General features: G+C 36.7%; 1 protein-coding gene across 5 annotated transcripts in view; it reads left to right on the plus strand.

Annotated features, from left to right (window-relative positions):
- ARID4B (AT-rich interaction domain 4B) overlaps positions 1-25014 on the plus strand; it is an 84024-nt gene that overhangs the window by 53622 nt on the left and 5388 nt on the right. For 4 of the 5 annotated variants that reach the window (XM_031592000.2, XM_031592012.2, XM_031592005.2 and 1 more), the window contains exons 12-20: positions 1203-1275; positions 1789-1883; positions 2870-2967; positions 3197-3464; positions 4366-4538; positions 13884-14132; positions 20567-20651; positions 21481-21673; positions 22843-24051. In XM_031592000.2, coding sequence (XP_031447860.2) covers positions 1203-1275; positions 1789-1883; positions 2870-2967; positions 3197-3464; positions 4366-4538; positions 13884-14132; positions 20567-20651; positions 21481-21673; positions 22843-24051 — 2443 coding nt within the window. The remainder of the gene's footprint in view (positions 1-1202; positions 1276-1788; positions 1884-2869; positions 2968-3196; positions 3465-4365; positions 4539-13883; positions 14133-20566; positions 20652-21480; positions 21674-22842; positions 24052-25014) is intronic. The other variant, XM_031592023.2, reaches the window with a different exon arrangement.

The raw sequence follows: 25014 nt of genomic DNA on the forward strand, positions 1-25014 counted from the left end.
TACTTTTCATTGTACTTCTGTTATTAAGTATGCTCAAATGTTAACAATTTCAACATAGTGCAAATAGTTCTTAATTTTTTTTTTTTTGCTGGTTTGCTTTAGTACATTCTCCGAGTGCATTTAATGGAGAAGAGGAAGTATATGACAAAAAAACCCTGCTACAGCCTTCCTTAACCTGATTTTCAGCCACAATTTTGTTTCTTTTTCTGTCATGTTTAATAATTCTATTTCTACTGATTTCTGAATTGCCTTGGTCTGACTTTAAATGCAGTGTGTTTTGTGAAGCTTTAATGTTTAGCAAAAGGAGGCTGTTGAAGGATGGAAAAATAAACATGGAATTGAGATGCGCATGCACATAAAAGTTTTAGAATGTATTAGTTAATTTTAGAAGCTTTCCAGATAGTAGCGAAAAGGGAATGTAGAAAATTAACTTCTGTTCAGCATATTGTTTTGAAGTAGCTTAGTCATCCGTTTCTAAGAATTCTGATTATAGGCTTAATATTTTATTACAACCAGTTGTGGCAAGTGACATTTTCTAATAAAATTAAACCCAGGTGTTTTGTTAAGAAACCCCACTGTTTATTAATTTAGGTAAATCTAATACAAGGATTTATTAGTGCAATGAACTGAATATCCAAAATGTCCATTGTTATTTCAGTTCTGGGATTGATCCTGCTCACTACGCACGCATTCAGCTGGTACCTCATGGCAGTAGCATGCGGTGTCATTGGCTGTGGTTTGTCAGTGCTGTGGATTAGAACTTCTGAGAAAGCGCAAGCACGATTTTATCTTCTACTTCATTCCTGAAAGTTGCACAGTATATCCAAGCATTAAGAAATTGCTTAACTGCAGAGGAAATAGAGATCTGATATCCCTTGAGCATTAATACTGGTATCTCCCAGACTTTGTGTAAAGGAACAAAATTAAGAATATATCATGATGGCATTTATGATATCTATGACAGTGATTCATCAAAAATCCAGTTTCAGATGCGTCATTACAGATATTGTCTTATGTATGTTGATAAAGTGTGCTATGTAAAACTCCATGTGGCGTAGCACTGAGGCCAATGTTATTCTTTGTATAGTTTCTTGTTCTGGCTGCAGTAAAAACAAACTTAAACTTTTGAACCTAAGTGATTTTCTTATTGACAGCCTGTAACTCACTCACAAGGGTAAAATGTTTGTTTTTTTTTTTAACAGGAGGAAATAGAGCCTTTTCCTGAAGAAAGGGAGAACTTTCTTCAGCAGTTATACAAGTTCATGGAAGACAGAGGTACGCGTTTCCGTGTTTGACTTGTTAGATTTAGAGGTATTGCTTAGCAATACTTCAAAGACCTGAGTCTGTGAACTAGTAATACCGTACAGTTTATTTTTGAAACAGTGAGACTGCATTCCTTGCTTTTGGCTTCCTGTTCACTTAGAAGATGAGTCTGCCTGTTAACTCTGGCCCTCAGCAGGACTAGGCTGGTTCTTTTAGAGGCAGCTGTTTCAGTGGGTGAAATAGAAGTGTATGTGTAAGAAGCAAGAGAAGTTGCATCATTTGTGCATACTCAGTAATATATGGAATAATGCAAATATATGTATGTATTTGTATTACTGAACTATAGGCAGAATGGCTTATTAAAACTCGTGAATTTTGGTTTTCACAAAAAATAAACACTAGATGCATGAGATGGTCAGAAAATTTATCATACTATTTAATAGTGTAGTAGCATACGTGGAATGGATTTCATATTGCTCTCAAAAAGATATTTCAAAACACCTTAATAACTGTCTATCTTTACAGGGACTCCTATTAACAAGCGACCTGTACTAGGATATAGAAATTTGAATTTGTTCAAATTATTCAGACTTGTACATAAGCTTGGAGGATTTGATAATGTGAGTATTACAGATCTATAAAGTCTGGGGGTGGTTTTTCCTTAAGTAGAAATACAGAAAAAATCTTGTGTAGCAGCTCCAGATATTAAAATTGAATTCTACCAGAAACTAGTTATATTTTAAATCAGTTGTCTACTCAGCGCGTTGTTATTGCTGCATAAAATCAGCCAGCATGTGTGTTTCTGTGAGATTTCAAGAAATGTCTGTCTGATAAAATTGTTACCCTGAAGTGAAAAGTGTCGCTGCTCAGTAAAATCCCAAAGGCAGGTAACCATAAGTTCAAGTTGGTTGTGAGATTCTTAACTCCTATCTATTCTGGGCAATATAGAGAGGAACGTGCTGACTGGAATTGGTCTTAATGTAGTAGTTGATGCATAGGGAATTCTTGGTCAAGCAGATTCTGTTACTGCTTTGAGCTACTTCTCATAAATCTAGCCCGTCAACTGAGGAGGTTGGTTTGTGCTGTGATGCCTTTCTACTATACAAGGGAGGATCTTGTACTTAGTATCACAGTAGATCTGCTTTACCTTCACAGATGGTGAGAAATGAGCATGTCACACTGTCACAAAGCTTTGACACTGAAGAGTGTGTTAAAGATATCCAGTAGCTACCAGTCTTAGATTCTCTGATGCAGTACTGCAAGGATGTAGTATGGTTAATACTTGGAATTAGTGTTTTTCTTTCCAATTTAATTAAAATTCTAGATGTGATATTTCAAGAATTATTTTAACTATACTGATCTTTGTATTTTTTTTCCTTTATTACCACCTGGAAAGAGGCCAGCTGTGGCTTACTGAAGTGCAGAAATGCTAAATTGCTACAAGTAGTTACACTGGACTACAGTTTGCGTTACAGTGAAAGTACAGTGTATGATAAACAGAAATGTTGTAGAGAGAACTAAATATTGTATGAAATTGTAGACATAGCTTGGTCTTCTGTATGTCAGTGAGTTAATTCAGCAACCATCATTACATTTGCTTTAACAGATTGAAAGTGGAGCAGTGTGGAAGCAAGTTTATCAAGATCTTGGAATCCCTGTATTGAATTCAGCTGCAGGATATAATGTTAAATGTGCATACAAAAAGTAAGTAATAAGCAATGCAGTTTATGCTAAAACGACACTAAAAAGAAGTAGAGATCTTTTGGTAGTGGTGGCAATATACATAAATTCTATACATTTGTTTATAATACAGTCTGTGTAAGCTTTAAAATATATTGCTCCTGTTAAGCTTCTGCTAGGTAGCATGATTTTTCTTAAAAAAAAAAAAAAAAAAAAAAAAAAACCTGCTCATCAGAAGCATTTTTTTTTTTAGATATCTCTATGGCTTTGAAGAGTACTGTACATCAGCAAATATTGAGTTTCAAATGGCATTACCAGAGAAAGTGACAAGCAAGCCTTGTAAAGACTGTGAAAAAGAAAAAGATATAAAGATGCGTGAAGATCCAGAGCAGGATGTAAAAGAAATAAAAGTGGATAAGGAGGAACGCAAGCAAGAGGAAGTAGCAACAGTACAACAAGAAGAAAAAAAGCTAGCTGAGAATGATAATGAAAGTAAAGAAAATGATAAGCCCACTCTTCTGGTAAAATATTTTAATGTTCATATTATAGTCTGTTGATAGAGGCAGATAGTGTGTTGATAACCATGAGTTTGTATTAAGACAGAAATCTCTGTAACGGATTTAAAACAAGACAAACAACATGCTGTAGGTTAGATTTGAGCTATATTTATCTCTTAAGTGCCTGTTTTAGAGATTTGTGATGTCAAAGGCTTTGACTTGGTAGGAAGCAGCTGCAACTTTCCACTCGATTGGGGCCATCTCAAGTCAAATGGAGACCAATTAGCGTGCAGCTTTATTGTGGTCTGGATAATACATGCTCACAACTACCTTCAGTGCTGATACTTCTATTTTGTATTGAAATAAATACAACTAAGAACTAAGCCCTCCTAAGTTCTACAAAGATATGCAGTGGCATAATTAGTTAATTGATTCAGAGAGACAAATCTTTTTACTTTTTCGAAATTCAGTACTGATCCAGTAGTTTTAGAAAAGGAGACCTAAGGTGGTAAGCTGAGCAGTGAAGGTACAGCAGTTTGCTCTGGAAGCATTGTAGTTTTTCAAGTCAACATGCAACTTAGCTGTGATGTATGCAGGTGGCAGCAGCCTTGGCCTGTCTGCTGCTAGAAGCTCCATCAGTTAGTGCTGATGTTTCTGTGTCCTGATGTATCCTGTGAAGTGTTTTAAGAATTGTGTGCTAAATATTGTTGTAGCAAAAACTGCCTAGGAGACTGGATTCAACTAAGGACTGTTGTACTTACATTGAGTATTTCAAAAATAAAACCAGCAGAAATGCTGTAGTTTTAGAGCCCTAGAATCTAGTGCTTTATTTTTCCCTTCTCAATAACTTGTGCATCTTGTTTTTCTTAAATCCTCTGAATTTTTATTTTTTCTTGTAAATTAACAGAAGGTTTTATTGTCTTAGGGAAACAAAAAAAATGTACCAGATTCAGTTTATACGCAGCCTGACCAAGAAAAGGACTTGAATGTAATCAAAACTGAAGATGAAACCAAATTAGAAGATAAAGAAGAGGAAAAGATCAAAGAAGTGGAAAATTCTACCATAAATGCAGAGGCTGATGAAAAAGACAAATCAGGGTAAGTTACTCTGTTTGTAATCAGATAAGGCATCCAATGTGTGTTCATTAACTTTACTCGTGTAATTTGAACTTCAAATCAGACCTCCCTGCTGCGATTAGGCTCCTATTTTCTGGAGACCTGTATGCTCCTATCTTTCTTATGGTTAGTGCTGCTAAAGTCAGTGAGTCTATTTAAAAATATGTAATCATTTTTAAGAAGATTTACATAAGGCTTTTAAAAGATCCAAGCCAAAATATTTGCAAGCTGAACAAGCAGTAGAATGTATAAATCTCACTTAAGACAAAAATATTGCCGTCATTACGAATAGTATTTGTTTATTTAACTTGGTTGGTAGATTTTGTTGTTGGACAGTTGTGTGTTCTGGTAACATGGGAAGAGAGAGAAATACCTTGCATCATTTAGTATCAACTTTCCCACTGGGCAGAGATGACTTGCAGGAGACACTTGTGCCGCCCTTCACGTGACATGAAATTTTGAAAGTAGGAAGTGAATTACTTGGTCCTGTGCATCCTTAATACTTCCATGGATGAAATGTACGCAGTTGACTTTAGTTATAGAGTTTGACAACTTTTCACATTTCAGTGAAAAAAATAAAAAACTGACAGCCAGATCTGGAAAAACAAAAACCAACCGTAAAAACAACAAAGAATTTTAAAACAGCATGTCAGTTCTCACTGATCTATGGGGTGGTAACAGTTCTTATTCTTAGAATTATAGAAGCCTTGTGCTGTATGATTTCAAGCAAGAAGACATAGGTAGCTGTTATGGGTCATGTGTCAAAGGTCTAGTTTAACTGAGTATATTGTCTGTAACTGAAAACAGTACAGATGCTTAAAGGAGAAACTTTTCTTAAGAGGGAAAGCAGCTAATGGCACCTTACTCTTTCTAAGCAGTTTGAATCTCAGAGTTTTTTTTATGTAGTTAATAGCAGCTGTTGCCTGACCACTCATTTCCTTGTTCATTCCACTCTTCCTTTGCTATATTTAGCAGATAAACTCTCTTCCATCTTAATATCAACAACTGTTATTGCTTATTCTGTCCCATTAAAAGTTTTAACAGAATGTTATAGCTCAGTGTGTTGATTTCCAAGTTCATTCGAAAAAGTTTTTTAGTTTTCTTTTAAGCGTTTTGATTTCTGAAAGAATCCCCCTGTAAAATGTCATCTCACCTATTCTCAAGGAAATTCCACTGAGAACTTGTGTAACTCAGAAATCCAGAATAACAAGAAAAGTCAAATTTACCTGAACACAGCAGAAGAGCCTTCTCCCTGTGTATGTGACTTCATTTGTGTCCTAGGTGACAATCATTTTAAAAGACTGGTTGCTGGAATTTTACATTTTGTTTTATAAGAGCAACCAGAAAAATGGTTCTGTAGCAGGTTTTCTGAATTTTCAAAAATATTAAAGACTAATTTTATGATACTTTCAAAATATTTAACTGAATGTAAGAAAATCTTTGCACTGCTGAAAGAAAAGCAGTATTTAAAAAGATCCCTAAGTACTCTGTGTGTTATTGTGGTGGTATTTAGCACTTGCTTATATTTGGAAATAAAAGTGGTTTAAAACTTATCATGCTGCTGTAGAAAGAAAGTAGAGCTGTACGCTGCATTTGGTCTGCTTAGTAGTTCTTTTTATTATTATTTCTGATTCATGTTTGGGTTATTTATAACAATAAAAACATGATGTTCTCTTAGCTTTTCCTTCAAAAAACCAAAAAGATGTTTTCCCTTAATTTTCCCCAATTCATCTGATGGTTAGGCGTTTCTCTGCTTCTCTGTACTTATCCAGTAAAGAGTAGCATTTTCTGTAGCAATTCATTATTTTTTGTATTTTTGTATTTTGCTTGGAATAGAAAACATAACTCTAAAAATAGATAGAGGTGATGGTATCATCATTTCCAGGAGCGTATTTTCCTGGAATAACATAAACTTATTTAAATGAAAGGTCTGTAGCAGCTTGTAGTCTCAGCATTGATAAGCAGCATTAAGTACTGTAGCAGTGCTGTTAGCTTAATTTGTTTTGCTATTTTTCTAGAGATTGATAAGATTTTGTACTTCTAAGCTGTAAAGAATTTAGAAGATGCTGACATCCTAAATACTTGAAAAAATGATTATGATATACATTTGTGTTATAAACGCCATAAGGTTTCTGTGAGCCCTTCTCCTTATTGGAAGGGAAAAATGTTGTGGATTGAGTTCTGTGTTAAACTAACATACAAATGAAAAAAAAGCTAACGTACAAACTGTAAAATGCACCTTTATAGATCGAAAGTTAATCACAGAATACCGCTGCAGACTGATTTTTTTTTTTTCTCAGTGTACTCCTAAAATTAAGTTTTAAAATATTGACTATCTATCTTCCACAGTGCTAACCAAATAGCCAGTCAAATGGAATCTAATATTGCATGAGGCAAATTCATAGAGCTGCTCTTTGAACTTATACCTCTAGGAATTATACCCTGTAGATACATCTTCATGTAGCATCTTTTCATAGAGATGCAAGAAGACAGGAAAACTTCAGGCTTGCATGCAGAATGTGTTGGATGGACGGGAGGAAATTTGCATCTTTGTGATCTTGGGATGTACTACTGGAAACCAGAGGTGTTTTTTATTTCCAGAGGCTTTGTTTCTGCAAAGCCATGCATCTCAACCCCTTTAGGTAGCAATTGCTCCCATGTTACCCCATTGGACTTTTCTGCACAGAATTCAACAATACGATGAATAGGAAGAAAGCCCGAATGTTGTTCTCTTTCTCTTCCCTGAGTGTCTGTATCATAGTTACCAAAATATCTGTGCACTGAGAACGGTGCAAGAGGCAGCTTGCCTCTTGTTCTGTATGTTCCTGTGTATGCTTTCCTTGTTTTGGCATGGCCTGGGGAGGATGCATGTGCTACATCCTGTTGTCTGCAGTTTAGTCTTTAAATAATACGAGAAGGCTGCCTTCATGGTCAGCTGCTTTTGGATGGCTTTAGGAGATGTATTGCTACTTTTTGTAATGTGTTACTTCTCATGGGTCTGTTCCAGAGGGATCTTTACCAAAATAGCTTTGTAAAACTTGTCTTTTTCCCTGATGTACGTTCTTTTTTAGTCAATAAGTAAGAAAGCTTAAGATCTTCCTTTGTAAGTTCCTGGTAAATTTGTTTCTGAAGTAATGGTCTTTGGATATAGCTTGCTGTATACTTGGTGCAATTTTTCTTCATGGCTGCTAACAACAATCTGTTGTAACTAACCCAAAGACTTGAGTCAAAGCCAACAAATTTAAAACTGAATTGCTTTGCTGCACCACGAGAGCCTTCTAGACAGTGTAAAGTGAACGTGCTCTGAAGAGGCTGAGGCTAGAAGCCTAGTGAAGTTTATTTAAAAAAAAAAAATTATACGCTAATGAAATCAAGAGTAAGAGAGTTCGAAAATTTAATGATGCAGTTTATGCACTGAAGGGCAGGTTAATTGCTAATTACCAAATATTAGCAAGGAACTTTTTATTCCAGGTGATTAACACCAAGTTTTTTTTTTTTTTTTTTTTAATGATTAAAGCATCTGAGGCAGATGGGCTGCTAATAAGACTGTTATACTGAACTGAAAGATTAAGTGCTCAGAATCAGGAAGGCAATTACTGTTTAAAACAGAAGTTACATTGGACTTGTATGTTGGTAGTGTTTTGATTTTTAAGATGACAAAGCAAGTTTCTTGCAAGTGATCTCAGTTACAGTACTGCAAGATTGTAAGAAGCTTTGTTCTGGTGTTTTCTTCCTCTTAGCCAGAGTGCTGCCTTAACTCAACCTCCAGGGGAGCCTGCCAGCTCAGGGTCTTTAGTTCTGTCCTTAACACTGTGCTGTCACTTCCAGTATTCGTGAACAGTTCTCAGTCAAGGAAGTTAGGAAACTTCCTAGATTTTTTTTTTCTTAAACTGTTTGCTTTTTGGATTAATCCAAGGAATGCATGAACACTTGTTGTAAAATATGATTTAAAAACCTACACGCTTCTGGATGTCTTTTTGCCATGCTCAGGTCTTGTCTATACAGTTTCCTGTGAATTGGGACCATCCCGCTGGGACAATATCAAGGGGATAAAATCAGAAGTCTCTTTGACTCAATATATAACTGAGTCAAACCATTCACATACATGCAAAGAAGTCTTAATCAGTGATACGTTATACAGCATAAAAAAACATTATAATAGTATTTTCTTCCCTGTAAACAGTGGAGGCGTGAGGAATAATAGAAATAATGAAAGCTGAAGTGGAGAGCTAAGTTTAGATGGCATTGGTTCATGTTAAGGGTTTTTCTGTTGTTTACCACTCTGGTAGGGTACAGGTAGGGTGTCTGCATGCTATGCTTGTCACGGCTTCTATTTGTACAAGAGAGAATTTTTCTGGAAACTCGATAGGGATTTTCTGAAAATGATTTACAACAAGATTATATAATAGTCAGATGCTCAATTTAACCTCCTGCAGGTAACAAGTTGTTAGAAGCAGTGCACTCTCCTCACCTGCTCTAGTGATGCGTCAAAGCTGTGTTGTGGTGAATCTAAAATGATAGCAGGGAGGTTAGAATGTTTTGGAGAAGAGGTTTGCTACGGGAGGCGTACCTTAGCTTCTAGATTGATGTTGAGAGGTATATATTGAGATAGCTTTCTCTGATCTGATTTAGGTTTGTATGGAATTGCTTATTTAGCTTGGCAGAAGGCAGAGAAATCCATCTTGTTCATTGCACAGTTGGTGTGAACATCTGTTCTGGATCTTAGACTGTTGATGTGTATGCAAAAAAAGCAGTGTATTTAGATAGTTTCATTTATAGGAACGTATTTCTATGCTGTTACTGCAATGCATGTTATATTTGTGTATTCCAGCTGCCAGTTATAGTAAGAATGAAGTTTTTCTATAGTCATGTTTTGAGAAACAATGTCTGATTGTTTTCTTCTTAATGTAGAGTATGCAGTGATGCACACATCTGTGTATCATCTGCTTTTCATACTGCAATAAACTACTAATGGCACAATAACAATGCGGATAGTGGCAGTGTAAATGCACTGCTCTGAAGCATGCCTCATCTTAAACTGGAGGGAGACTTCTCTGATTTGGAAAAAGTAGTTCCGTCATCACGCCTAGCTTATGGTCACTGTGGAAGTTATTAACCATGGTGTCTGTCACTGAGACAAATGTGCTTGGGTGGAGCCCTTAACCATTCACCAAACAGGAGGTGTTCTCATGCTGTGGGGGAACCCACACCATAAAAATGAAAAGTGCTGCATTCCTCAGCCAGGCTTCTGGGCCATTCATTACCCCTTCAGTGACTCAAAGTTCCTTAAAAACTTGGCTGAATGAGTAGAAGCAATAACTTGAGGTTCTTTCATTTGTCTTCTCCATGGCAGTAGAAGAAGATAACTTTCGTGCTTGTATGACTGAAGCATGCTGACCTCTTCCCTCTGATGTGACTCAGATCAAGGTTGTACTTCTCCCCTCTCTCAGAGCGATGGGCCCACAACCCTGTGTTTGTTCAGATTTTCTTTGGATATAGACAGAAGCCTTTGGACTTTAGAACTTTATTTTAGGTTATCTTTATAACTTCACAGCGAAGAAGAATATTGGTGGATTTTTTTTTACTTTTATTGATATTACTAATTAAACAGAAGATTCTAGTGTTATGGTATAGATACAGGTCTTAATGGCTTTTCTGCCTGGAAACTTCAGGGCTTTTTAATGCAGCTGTAGTTGAAAAGTCAAAGGAAGGAGGAGACCTGATGTTTTTCAGCTCCGTACTATGGTGAAGCAGAGGTTAATACTCTAGAATAAGAAAAATGTGGAGGGGGAGGGAACAAAAATAGAAGCTAATTGCTGAATTTAAAGTGTCAATTTTGCTGAAGTTTATTTCTGCTAGTGATTCAATTAACTGTAATGACTTAATTGAACCGATAATTGAAATAATCTTGCTTCCTCAAGTTTTAGAATAACCCTGAAAAATATTGCATTTACCGTCTCACCTGCCGTGTGCCCCAGCATGGTGTCAGAGGAAAGTGTGTTGGCACAGGGCTGGGGTTGCTGCACGACAGGGATCCTGGGAGGCACGGCTGATGTACTGGCTGTCAGCTTGCCTTGTGGTTTCACCTGAGCTTTGGGAGGATGCTGTGGTTTGTGCCAGAGACAAGGAGAGGGGAGAAATGAAATAAGTTTGCACGTTACTGCAGTTCCTTTTATGGTGTAATAGCATGTGCTGTTTCACCTATTAATGTGATTGTTGTCATACTTACCCATGCTATGGGTTTGTTGGTGTTACATATTTATACTGAGTGAGAAGTACCTGCTACCTGTGCTTTTTTTTTTTTAACACTTGGTTTTTAGCTTTTTAACTCTTTCAGATTGTCTTTGGGATCTAACGGTATGCAGTGATTGTATGATCTGAACACTTGAATGATTTTACTGTGTTTCTAACAAGTGTTGCTGCATTCCAATTCATAGTTCTGCTTCTGAAGGTTTACATTCCCATTCAGTAGGAGATAGGGTGAGTTCCACAGTTGTAAATGGAAATGCTGCTTTGTCCTCCCAGTAAGCTTTCTGGTGCTTTTTAGATTTCTGGTACACAGTTACACTTATATTCCTGTGTCTCTTACACAGTGTGCATGCACATCAGCTGCTGCCTTCCTTCATCAGCTGCTGCTTAGGCCGTTCACATTGTTGCAGCTTTGTAGCAAATGCTGCTCAGTATCTCTTATTATTTACTTATGTTAGTTATTGTCTGCGGTCAAGAGGCTTGTTTCCCTTTCCCTAAAGAGCATTAAAAGAAATTGGATATCATACAAATATAAATGGACGAATGAGGTTATTGCTGTGCATGCTGGATGGCTGCAATCACAGTTTTCTTACAAAACTCTGCTTCATGGCAGTCATAACTTCTTCTTCATCTGCGCTGCCAGGTTTGAGCTTTCTATGGCCTTATAGAACAGGATATTTTTTCTTCTTGCAACCATTGGAATGTACTTTATTTTTTCAGGAGCTTTGTGAGTACGCAAATTTTTTTGCTCCAAAAGGATGAATATTCTTTGCTTTTGTTTTGGCTTCCTAGCATCTCTAGCTTATGATCACTAACCAGACAACTCACTAGAACAGTCTTTTAAAAAAATTGCAACCATCTCTGCTTCTGTTTTGCCTTTGTTTCCAACATTTTCCTCCGACTATGTACAGTTTATTCTCCGCATCCACTATGCCATCAAAATTAATCAAGTTCTCAGTGAGAGTTTCACATGTCTTCCGGAGAAGTCCTGGCATTGTCATGAGTCTTTATTTAAAAACAAACAAACAAACAAGAAACAAGTTATGTTGAGACTCCAAGGAAGTCACAGAGTATTAATGTGAGAGAGACTCCGGGCTTGTCCAGCTTCCGAAAGAGCTACTGGTACCATAATTGCCAGTTTCTGGAAAACCCTGCATCTTACTTAGAGCCATGCATTCAAGGATTGTACCACTGGTCCTTGAAGAGGAATAATAACAATAACGTATAGCAAAACTTATTTTTATTGCAACTCTGGAAAGTCTTTTCAGTAGTTGAAAATCACAAACTTGTCTTGTTTGTGAAGCAGTGTTGGCTCTTTCCTTTTGAATGCCAATAAATGTTAAGCTGAAATTAGCTAGGATCTTTGATTTAATGCAGCAGAGTAGTATTCAAGAGCATTCAAATTAGTGGCTGGTGCTTTCTGCTGTAGAATTCTGTTCAGGATTTTTATTACAGCCTTTGAGGAGCTTTAGTAATGATTTGTTTGGGAAGTAGATTTTGCCACATAGTGTGCAGTGGAGATGAAACGAGCTTTCAAAGCTTTTTCATTTGTATTGCAGTTTTTAGCTCCACAGGAAGGTACCCTTCCAAAAGTATGTAACTAAAAATTTTGGCTTTGCAGAACAAAACTGGACCATGCAACATAAAACCTGCATGAATGCAATATGTATTTATTTATTTATTTATTTTTACTATCTGATGTAGTTAATACACAGAGTGGGAATTCTAGCATTTGTCTCACAGTATGTGCGTATGTGTATACGGCAACATTCATTTCTGAAGTAATTTCATTATGTTATTGTGGTTATGCTGGAGCTAAGGTTAGCTTATTTTGAATTCTCTTTTGAGCTATTGAAGTAATAATTAATAACATTGCCATTTCTAATAAGCATTTGGATAATAAAAATGCTTTTTGATCCTTTTGCAGAGGTAAAGCTCAGTTTGATCATTTTCTACTAAAAATATCATAGAAAGATTTCGATTACAGACTTCTGTATTTGTGAGCTTAACTTAAATGTAGGTGTGAATCAGACTTGGAGCATCACCTACCTCTTCTTACCCAGTTTGTAACACATCCATATGCATCTGTTCCGTGCAGCAAGTTTTAAATCATCATTGTTCTATAGTTATTGCAGATTTAGTAAGAGGCTCTGATCTGTTCTGTGTTGCACAGAATGGGATTGTGTAAAGGCCAATAATAATAATTGGTAAAGTGATTTAAAATTAGAAGATACTTTCCCCGTTAACTTTTGTACTTTGCCTCTCTAATCTTGTTGGAGATTATTTCCAGAACTGCTGAGCAGCCCATGCGTGCCACTGACAGGACCAGAACGTTTTTTGAGTTCTTAGTGCTTCTGAAAATTGGTCTAAATGTCTAAACAAGTGTTTAGAATTGGCTTACTTTTGAAAACAGTGGACACCTGCAGTAAATGAATGCAAGTTTGATTTACGTTTAGAAGACTTTTTGTATATGTAATTGGCAAGGAATGACAAGGTCGTGAATTAGCGCAGGCTTCTTGATTTGCTAAATAATCTCATGTAGCATTTTGGGGTTTGTTTGCCCAGTGTGTTTTTTCCCTTTTTTTCTTAATATCTGGTTTTGGTTGCACTTTCAAATATTAGAGAGAATTGATTATAAAAGAGCAGGGATCTTTCGGGAAAGCAAGTTTCTAGAAGTGCTTGTAAAACTTCTGGGCTAAAAAATGGAATAGGAAATTTTATATTGAGAAAGATGAGTTTGACTAAAAAAAAAAAAAACTTAAAGGGACTTGCATGAAGGATCGTAAAAAAGATGAGTTTGAACAACTTCTGCTCAAACAGATTTTGATGGATGACATCTTTTTCTTTAGATTTTCTTACAGACAAGTCATTTTTGCACCATACTATCACTGGATTTTGTGTGTATTGCTGTATCCTATTTTACTGATATTAATCGCACGTAGTGCAGTTTCGCATATTTGGAGCCTGCTGTTTCCCAGTCTCCAATGCATCCACAATATTTATCAATATATGTGGTTTGGAACTGAAAAGCTTATCAAGTATCTCATATTAACTCTACAATTTTTTAAACCTTTCAAGAGATGACACGAATAAGGAAGAAGATGAAGATGAAGAAGAAGCAGAGGAGGAGGAGGAGGAAGAGGAGGAGGAAGAAGACAGCAATAACATTGAGGAAGAAGAGTTTGAATGCTATCCACCAGGCATGAAAGTCCAAGTGCGGTATGGAAGAGGGAAAAATCAAAAAATGTATGAAGCTAGTATTAAAGATTCTGACATCGAAGGTGGAGAAGTCCTTTACTTGGTGCACTACTGTGGATGGAACGTGAGGTAACTTGAGTTTTAGTTAGTGAATGCTTCTTGAATTACAACTAAAATACACTTGAGTACTATGAAAAACTAAATGAATACAGAGATCTGAAGTCCTAAACTTTCAGTTTGGTGTTCTGTGAAGGGCATTGTACTGTGTGAAACTACTAGATTTTTAGCATCATAAAAATGCAGAACTTTAGTTATTTACAAGATCATCTTAAAATGTCTTGCTCAGAGAAGGCTTTCTTCGCTGTTATCTCATTTTTAGATCTCCCCATACAGCAAGTGAAAGTCCACTCTTTCATAAATTCCTCTTCTGGATCTCTTAAACCAATTTTTTTCTCATACAATATTTGAGTATTGCACTTAATAATTGAGTCTACATACGCGCTCTTCTCAGAGTAGCAGAGAGTATGTTAGCAGTATGCTGTTTAGCAAGAGAAGTACAAGATTCTTGATGGCAAATTAGTGTGCAGCAAATAATTGCATTTCTTTGAGGTCCAATTCACCACCTGTCCCCAGTGGCCTCATGCTTACAAAGCAGACTCTTCTTAGTCCACTGGCTTCTTATGTTTTTCCTAATATATTTCAGATTATATGCTTTTTAGTGTCTTTAATGTAGTACTAATAGAAATAAATTGAAGCATTAATGTTTTTTATTTCCATTTAAGACTTTTTTTTTCCTGCTATTAAAAATTTGACAAAACTTTGACAACAGCAGAGAAAGCTAAATGTTCTTAGTGGCTTTTAAGCCAGTTACCCAGTCTTCTGCTTTTTTCCTCAGTTTCAGTGTATCTGCTCATTCTCCTCAGCTGTTATCTTTAAAACTTCATTACTGTGTTCACAGAGCTTTAAAGAAATAAAATAAAAATCACAGCCCACAAGTACCTGAGGCTATAGTCTTTTGTTGTTGTTGTTTTTATTCTTCTACTCTTCCAGAAAGTCTGAGGCTCTTATGACCTACTGTCATCTGGACTTTACCATCCTACCTCTGACCAAGAGGGCAGGACAGATCTCATTCATTCGGTGCTAGCAATATCTGCTAGCAAGTCATGGTTGCAGATGACTTTTCTCTCCCTCCCTTGAATATACCTCTTTGTGTCTATGCCTGGTGATTTCCAGGTCCACTGCTGAGGAGTAACATCTCAATATTGTGAGTTTTCATAGCAATCTTTTGTAGAATTTTAATCTACGTGTGTGCTGATCTACAGGAATATGGTCTTTCATGTACACCGATTTCAGGCAGCTTCTGTAAGTGTTGTGGCAATGAAGTCTGAGCCTTAAAATGCCCAAATAAAGGGAGATGCAGCCTATTCAGGGTAGGGTTTTAAGTGATGCAGTTCCTTCATTAGGGAAAGAATTTAAGTTGATGAAATTTGCACCGTCCTCACTTAGAATTATCATCCTGAGGTTTTATTTGTTTTAAACTTCCGTTTTGGAATTTTTGTGTAAACATAAGTTGTTTTTCTTTTAGAGTAAATATTATTAAATACATGCTATGATGTGGGATCACCAGTGTTTCATTTAAGCAAAGCCATTTTAAGAATGAAGAGAAGGTAGAAGTGAGCCTTCATCTTAGGGAATCCAGCATACTGGTTATTAAAGGAGAAATCACAGTCCTGGTTTTTTGTTTTTTTTTTTTTAAGCTCTACATTACATTATTTTATTTTTTTTAACTCCACATTACAATTCTGTATTTTAAACAAATACACAGATTGGTATCAGAGGCATTTTTTTTTCTGTGACTACGGTATATCTAATAAGAAAAGCATTTTTAGTAGTTCATACTCATTCCAGAGGTCAAAAGGGTCTTTTTTCTTTTTTTTTTTCTTTTTTTTCTTTTTCTGGCAGCAGGACTTGCATTTATTTTCTTGGGATTCCAGAAGAGCCCTCTGAAAGGGGCTGGGAGGCAGGATTATTTTCACTGAAAATATACCAGTGATGGCAATTTAGCTCCTTGGGACTGTGTCTGGACTCTGTTAAATATGGCTAATTTATTTAAAGTGAAATTATTTAACTTTCGGCATTTGACAGTAAGTCTGAGCTTAAGACAGCGTCTGAACACTTTGATGTTCTAGTATTGTAAAGACAAGTCTTGTATGATATGATGTGATAATTGCTTTACTAGGGTAGGTTGCAATTGCCTCTTCTCCTTATTCATTATAGCTGTGTTCCTTGGTTACTGTGCTTAAGGGGGAGCAAGGACTGTAACATTAGGTCAGGGAGTATGCTGAAGTCCTGGGAATTCTTAATTATGTCTGCCTTCTATCCTTAAAGTCAACTTTCCTGTTTATTTCCTGAATAATTATGTGTACATGTGCTTTGGTGTATTTGGAATGATATTTGCTAGATTTGATATTTGGCCTTATTTATCATGTTTAATTCTCTAGAACCAGTGTCACCTGCAGTGTCAACTGCAAAACTTTGCCAGTATAGTGTCTAGAAGTATGGAGATGGAATAGAGTTGGACAAGAACGTGTAGCTGTGCTAAATGACCTTGCTGTTAGCTTGTGAAATTCAGGTGATGCTCCTTTCTGATGAAGGTACAGAACAGTAGTGTGCAGTGAAGCCTGACTTGCCATGAAAGGGATCAGTAAACATCTCTACCCTGTTAGAGAGCTCTATACATTATCACATTTTAGCCAGAAAGCTCTTGTGAGAGAAACTGTATTTTGTAGCTTTCTAACAGGAACAGTTACTTTCTCGATTATGCATGCTTCATATGAAATGAACTTCTCTGGAGCCCATGGTGCCATTCCCTTCTGTCATTGTTGTTTGGCTGCTGATGTAGGTCAGAAGTTATTGTTTAAGCTATTTCCTCTGCAGTATGTTCCCAGTAATGAAAAACAGATGAATAACACTTTCAAAATGAGACTGTAACTTTAATTCTGTTAGATGGCACACTATCACAAGATATTCTTGAACATTACAAGGGTTTAAGACTATTATTTTCAACTTTTTATTTTTAATCTCCTCCAGAAATATATATTTGAAAGTGTTACTTTTCATCTTGGTTTGTTGAACAATATACAAGTTCTGTACTTAGCAGTCAACCCCTGAAATTAAAGGAACTCGTGTTGCCAGATTTTTGAGTGCTTTAGAGCAGTGTGTGTTATGGAGGAGAATTATTAAAAACTAAGTAAATGAAAACCTAATACTCCTATATTAGGATATCAGCCTAAATAATCCCCTTGTTTCTTTGATTGCAGCCACTGAAAACGTTTGATTCCTTCATGTAAGCAGATAAAGACAATATACTTCTTAGTGAATTTTCTAAGGTTTACTAGTCCCTTGTAATCACTTGTCTTCCTGAGTATATGTTATTGTTTATTTTAGCCTGTGATTGATATGTGTAGTTATCACAGAAACAGTACATATCTCCATGCAAAGCCCCAGCTAGGTTTTCACTATATAACTGTGCATTTCTTCTTTCCTTTCTTCTTTCCAGTTCAAACCCAAATTTCTGGGAGACATTTGTTTTAACCAGTAAGGCAGGAAATTTTCACTCTTTACTTGTTCATCTTTGCCTTCATTTTGTTATAACAAAGAAGTTATTTCAGCTTTTTTAATATGAAAACTTAAATTAATTAATAGATCATCCATCTTGGATCTCAAACAAATCTCTTCCTAAGACTTGTTTAGGAACAAATACCCATCTTCCCTTCTTCCCCCATGCACCCCAGCTGCTTTCTCTTGGGAGCTGAGGTGGGCAGTGAACATAGGCTGTGCCCTGCAGTGGAATGAAAAGTGAGTATCTGACTTCTCAGAGCAGGCTGCTGGGTTCTGTATTGCTGGAGTTTCCTGCAGGAGCTGCTATTACGTTTATGGTCAGGAGCAAAGCAGGATATGTTCTTGTGAGGAACTGTGACTGTCACAGATTTTCAATTTGTGCTTCTCTCAGGTGAGCTGTGACTAATGCTTCTGGTATGTAATGTTTTAAGACCCAGTGATGTCTACAGATAGGGAAATGCAGAGTCATAAGAAAATTACTCCATCACTTCATTGCACCCCATGTCTCTCAGCTGTGCGCCTAATGGGGAATACAGGACTGACTTCATGTGCAGAGCAGTCTTTGCCTATGTCAAAGGTTGTATTCACTTGCAGTATGCATTTCCAATAAGAAAACAGTTTTTTTTTTTTATTATGATAACATAACAGGCAGAAAGGGCACTGTCAGAATAATTGCCTTTCCCTGTGCGTTTGTCAAATCCTGGTGCAGTTTTCCTGCATGCATTTAGACCTAATGAAATCTTATATTTATTGGATTGCAAAGGCCGTTTGGCAGTCTACTTAGCAATATTTCTTCATGAAAGCACATCTTTGACTTTAGGAAAGGCTACTTCAAATAGCCTTCAAATTTCTCACAGTCCAACAGGAATAGTTTTTTGTTTGTTTTTATTTTTTACCATCCAATGCTTTCCATTAAAATAATATGGTACATTTAGTCCCTCTAAATGTTTTTTTTCCACTTTTAATAACAGTCACCAGATTTGATGCCCAGACCCCTAATGCAGTAGAGTGCTGCATCCTCCCTTCCCTATCCATTTATACAGTGAGAATCTGAGGACGCCTCACTCTTCAGGAAGTGACTGTAGAGTGGGAGAAGGCACAGCTTGCTAGATGTGCTCTGGGGGGTGAAGCAGGTATCAGTGCGCAGTTAGCAGCTCCTTGGTGCACTTTATTCCAGTCAAATCAACGGCAGCAGGAAGGGCAGTGTCAATCTTGCAGGTCTCAGTCGCTTTGAAATGGGAGCCATCTGCAGCCCAGTGAGGGTGCTCACACTCTGATATATTACCTATGAACATTCCTGTCCTTACCCCATATGCAACAAACTGCTGGTTCTTATATACCTGGTTGAAGTTGGTTCTTGGGAGGTTCTGTGCTTTAGGATGTACTTTTATCTAAAAGGTGGTCCTGCAGTAAGGAGGGTAACACATCAACCTTCAGAATTTGAGACGACACCTCTGACTTGAAACCACTATGGTTATGAATTTACTCTCATGAGGCCTAGCTCTGAAGAGTTTTATTTAGGTGTCGGAGAGAAATCTGAACCTATCTACGTATGTTTCACCTGCAGGCAGTATCCTATCTGCAGCAGTATAGGCAATCTCAGTATCTTATAGCTGTGGGATCTGCTGTTAATCTTGGAACTGGTGTTTCTGTTGTCACTCAGTGGAAAAGAAAAATAAATACTTTGGAAGTTGTCAGAGACTACTGCTAATCTATAGAAAGATAATTTCTGCTTTCTACATTGTGTTTTAAAGTGTTTGTTTTTCACTGTATTATGCAAAATATGAGTTGTATTTGTTTTTGACATCCCTTGCTTATAAGAAAGTGAATTGGAAACATATCCACTTAATTTTTAAAAGTAATCGTTTTTAACTTGTCAGTATTGTAGATATAATTGGCAGTAGTTGTAAAGAAGCTGAATTGGGCCTGCAGGTGGTCAAATAAGGCCAGCTGGAAAGCCAGCATGGTGATGAGTGCATTATGTTCTGCTCCGTTTTGTACTAGTTCTTTGGGTGTGGTTTTGGTTGGTTTCTTTCTCTCCATTATCACGTTTTACTTAAAGGGCTCTCTATTTTTGTGGCTTTACAAAAGGCAGAAGTGAATACGTACTAATTTTCTAGCTGACCCCTTTCTTAATCAGATGGTTATTGAATTTGTAGTTAAAGTAGGACAACAAATGATGCTTGCTTTTAAAATTTTTTTTAATGCAAAATAGCACTGATTCTTGCAGTTTTTCAGAAATATGCAATGAAAATGGGAAGTGTAGTTCTATGTGGAAAGTATATTCCTGCTCAGAACGTAGTTCTTTGGTCTGATATTTGTATTTAACATGTGTGGCTTTAGACAGTAACAGCATCAATTGTTGTACAAAAAAATGCATGCTGTTAGTATGTATTTTTGCCTAGTATCATTCTGAGATAGAATGGAAAACCTGAACTGAAAATGAGTTGAAAAGTGTTAATATTGAGAGCGGGTGAGTCAGGAGTTAGTGATTCCCCAGTGCTAGTGACTCAGCAGAGCTAGAAGGAGATTTTTGTTAACTTTTTACATGTTATATAGTTGTGAGAATTAATAGCTAAGGAGATACAGCTTATAAACAAAGTACATCTCCTGTGGATTCATGTAGAACACCTTTCTGGTAGTTTGTTTCACTGTGCAAATGAACCTCCTGTTCCAAGCAGGCTGGGATGTGTTAGTTTTGATAACTACTCATCAGTGTAAGGTAACTTTGTCCTATATGCTCAAACATGTTAAGAATCAACCCTTATCTTAAACTCTACATACTGAAAGCTATACTAATGACTTCTTTATTTATACTAATGACTTTTTTTCTTTAAATTCTAGTCTTTTTTTTATATTGCTAATACTTTTCCTCCATTAATTTATTTTATGAGGTGATGATCTACTTAAAAACGTAAATGTGTACAATTTTTTGTTTATAGGTATGATGAATGGATAAAGGCAGACAAGATAGTGAGACCAGCTGATAAAAATGTACCAAAAATTAAGCATCGAAAGAAAATAAAGGTAGTTTCTCTCCCTTCTCCCTAGTTCCTCCCCACCTTTGGGTTTAATGTATTCTTAAACTCTTCCCCCTACCCCTTTCTTTTGATAGGCCTACAAATGTATGACAGCAAAAGTTAAAACTTGTACTCAGTTTTATTCTTTCACTTAGAGGGTGTGGAGGGAAGCTTCTCTTTCCTATATGTCTTGTGAGATTTTATGTATGCTCTTAAAGAAACAAAGATGATCCATCAGTGCTTGGGAGTGACTCTGGGACTGGAATCTGGGAGCTCCCTCTGCTGACTGGAGAGCATACATATGAGTAGTCCTTACGTATGTGACTTTCTTTTAGAATTTTACCTCATAGTATTTCTTTCAAAAGTCACTCTCCTAAAACTGATGTTTAGGCTTAGGTTATGCTGCATTCTTTGTTGTGCAATGGAAGGCTAGGAAGCTTTTCCTTCTGCCACAGATGTCAGCACGTTCCTCCTTTTCCCCAGTGTTGTGATGCCTTTAGTATCTGAGTCTTGTTCCAGAGATCCCTGCCCCTTGTGACAGTCAGAATCCTGCCCCACCCTTTGGCACTTACACCTGCTGGTCTGACACCCAGTGGTGCCAAGGCAACACTGGCTGTGTTTGCTTTCCCATTTGCGGTAGCACTGACTTTGTTCCTGTCCTTGGTACAACTATTTTAGCATGGGTCATCGCAGAAAAGTATTTCTCATCTTTTAAGCAGAGGGAAGCTTTTCTTTTCAGGTTGAACATTCAAGATAACTCTAAGCATGTCTTGACTGTATTCTATTTTAAGAAATATGCTTGAAATAAAGAGTTTTTAATCTTTTCTTTCATGCAGCATAAAATTGACAAAGAAAAGGAGGAGAAGTATTCTCCAAAAAACTGTAAGTTACGACGTTCATCAAAGCCACCCTTTCATGCCAGCACTTCACCAGAGACTGGGTCCAAACTCGATAGCACTGAAGCCAAAAATAGCGAACAAGCTCCTGTTAAATCAATAGAAATTACTTCTATCATTAATGGGCTTCAAGGTACTGTATGTTAACTTTTTGAATTCTGTAACGTTAATTTTAAGTGTAGTAAATGACAGTGTAGAGTAAATGATGCAACTGTGCACTTTTCAGTCTGGCCATCTCTTTCACTGTGACATCATCTTCAGAAATAAGCCTTGAACAAAATCTGTATCCGTGTTTTCTGAAAATGGGTATTGCGGATTCTCAGAGTATGTAAAGTTTTAAGAACTACATTCTTTTGGCATCTTTTTCTTTGATACACAGCCAAGCATTTTTCCTTCCTGTGTTATTTCTAAACTTTAAGTTTTGATTCACTGGGTTCTAGAAGTTCCATAAATATTTCTTCTCTTGAAAAATTGAATTAATGAAGCTAGGTGTTGTATCAGCACATCTGCTGTTCCTAACTTTGCTTCCCACTTCCCATGCCTTTACAGCAGCACTGCAATAACTGGTTGCTTCTCTTCCTTGTTGGTTTCCTGCATGCCTCCAGAAAAAAAGAAACAGTATATGATCTATGTAGTTTGGTTAAGGACTTGTGAAAGTTATGTGAACGTAATAATCTTTCAAACACTCAGATTTGGTAATGTTGGCTACTGGGTTTCATATTTCTATAGGTGGAATAACAGTTACCTTAAGCTTTGTTTACATAGGAAAATAGAAACAAAAAGCAATTAGTTGTGTTGAATGTGACTTTGCTACAATTATTCTGTAATCAACTTTTCCTTAGAAAAACACAACTGAATGTTTTTTAACTACGTGCTACTCTTTCTGCTTTTCAGTCTGCATAGATTCACGCTGTGAGATTAAACAACTTTTTTCTTTGAAGTATGAAATGCTGTGCTGTGTTACAGTATTTTTCCACAATTTTAAAACGGTGTGCTCAAAACTTTACATGTCTCTTTCATTAAACTGGAATTAATAATGCTTTATTTGGCTTTCCTTTGAAGGGCACAGCAGACTAAATAGGTAGAGAGGAAAAAATGGTGGACCTGATCTTTTTTTGTTATTTTTATTAGTGTGTTTCCTGGAGATATATAATATAATTTAGTACAATTTATAAATACAATTTAAATACGTACTACTAGAAATCTCTGTAGCATGTGATCATATCAATACAGTTTTCTTTATTTTTTTTTAGTATTTGTAACCAAGAACAAGACCAACTCTCTCATTTTATTTTTAACTAGCTTCTGAAAGTTCTGATGATAGTGAGCAAGAAGATGACCAAAGTGCCCAGAACATAGATGCTGATGGCAAAGAGGAATCTCAGCATGAAGCTGTGAGCCAAGATAAAAATGAGTTGTGTCTAAAAGAAGAACAGGACAGTTCATCCCTCCCAGAGGAAGCTAAAGCTTTGCCAGATACAGTAGTGCCCAAGTCGGGATCCAAGTCTCCTGAAAGACTGCGGAAAGAGATGGAAGAGTTATCTGAAGATACTGACTCTGATGGAGAAGATGAAGCCACAAAAAAGAAAAAGGATGTAAAAAAGGAGGTTGGGGATAAAACAGCAAAACCACAAGTAAAACGTGGTAAACGAAGGTACTGTGTTGCAGAGGAATCTTTAAAGACTGTGTCACCTAACAGAAAGGATGAGAAGTCCAAAAACAAAGATTCCCTTAGTTTAGAAAACAGCAGCAACAGCTCCTCGGATGAAGACGAGGAAGACAAATCTAAGCTGAAGATCACTCCCACTAAAAAGTACAATGGATTAGAAGAAAAAAGAAAGTCTTTACGGACAAGTACTTTCTACTCAGGATTTTCTGAAGTGGCAGAGAAACGGATAAAACTTCTAAATAACTCTGATGAAAGACTTCAGAACACCAGAGCAAAGGACCGAAAAGATGTCTGGTCAAGTATTCAGGGACAGTGGCCGAAGAAAACGCTGAAGGAATTGTTCTCGGACTCTGACACCGAAGCTGCTGCCTCCCCTCCACATGCTGCACCAGAGGATGCTGCAGCAGAGGAGCAGCTTCAGACTCTTGCAGAAGAAGACATTTCTTTGCCTAGCTCTGAACTTGAAAAACCTTTGCCATCTAGTGTGGATGTTAAACCTGTTGAGGAAAAAACAGCTGAAATGGGTGAAAAGAAAGTTGAATTTCCAAGCAGTGGCAGTAATTCAGTGCTAAATACTCCACCTACAACTCCTGAATCGCCTTCATCTGTAACTGTAACAGACAGTAGACATCAGTCTAGTGTTGCTGTCTCTGAGACATTGCCACCAAATCAAGAAGAGATAAGAAGCATTAAAAGTGAAACCGATAGCACAATAGAAGTGGACAGTGTAGCAGGAGAGCTGCAAGACCTCCAGTCTGAGGGAAATATTTCTCCAACAGGTTTTGATGCCAGCGTCAGCTCCAGTAGTAGTAATCAACCAGAGCCAGAGCATACTGAAAAAGGTAAAGGACAGCAGAAACAGGTGTCTTCAACCTAACATATCCTTTTTTCTTTTTTTTTGCATTGTAGACGTATATTCATTGTTATGGTTACACTACTGGAAGAAGGAAGGAAGCAGTAGCCAGCTCTCTACTTCAAATCTGTAGAAATGGCATAATCACCTGCTGAATAAGAGATAATCTGTCAGGAAGCTTCTTGGCCTTTCAGAAAGAATTTGCAGTAGTTTTAATGAGGAATAAAATATATAAGATGAAAGTTTATACCAGAGGTGGCAATAACAGCCTGGAATTAACTCTAATACTTTGTATAGGGAAAATTTACTAGCAAGCTGAGTACATTTAAAAATACCTTTACAGAGAATCAACATTTTATCTGCATATGGAGGAGAAGAATAGTGCCTGTCATTGCATGCTCAGGCAGCCATTTCAAGCTTCTTTAATAGAAAACAACAAAAAATAACAAAGCAAACAAGTAACAAGAAAAACGAAATCTAGGCTGATCACAAGTATTGACTTGATAAGCAATATTTCAGATATGATTTTGCAGACTGAAGTTCACAACTTGTGACCACTGCAGTACAGGGCTTAAACACTGTCAATACTTGTACATGTAATATCAATATACTATTTTTTAACTATTTGCTAGACTGAGTCAAAAGCTTTTTTGTGATATGCAGTGGTTATTTCACAGCTCCATGAGAAGTACAGCTACTTCTAAAAACCATTAATCTGCCTGATAGTAAGGAAAAAGTGTCTGACTGTAAACCTGAATACAGAAGTGATTTGTTCATCTCCACAGATTTTATGTCTCAGTTGTATAAAAATAGTTAATTTTCTCAAAACACTTTGCTGATTCTAGGTTTGTTGCATTCTTCCAAAAGAGCCATTTAGTGTTCAGGGGAGAATTTGGAAGAAGTATATTTGTAGCCCTCCATAAATAAAGCCTGTATTACTTTGCCAATTTAT

Source organism: Phasianus colchicus, chromosome 2, assembly GCF_987193195.1.
Source record: "Phasianus colchicus chromosome 2, bPhaCol1.hap1.1, whole genome shotgun sequence".
Lineage (NCBI taxonomy): Eukaryota > Metazoa > Chordata > Aves > Galliformes > Phasianidae > Phasianus > Phasianus colchicus.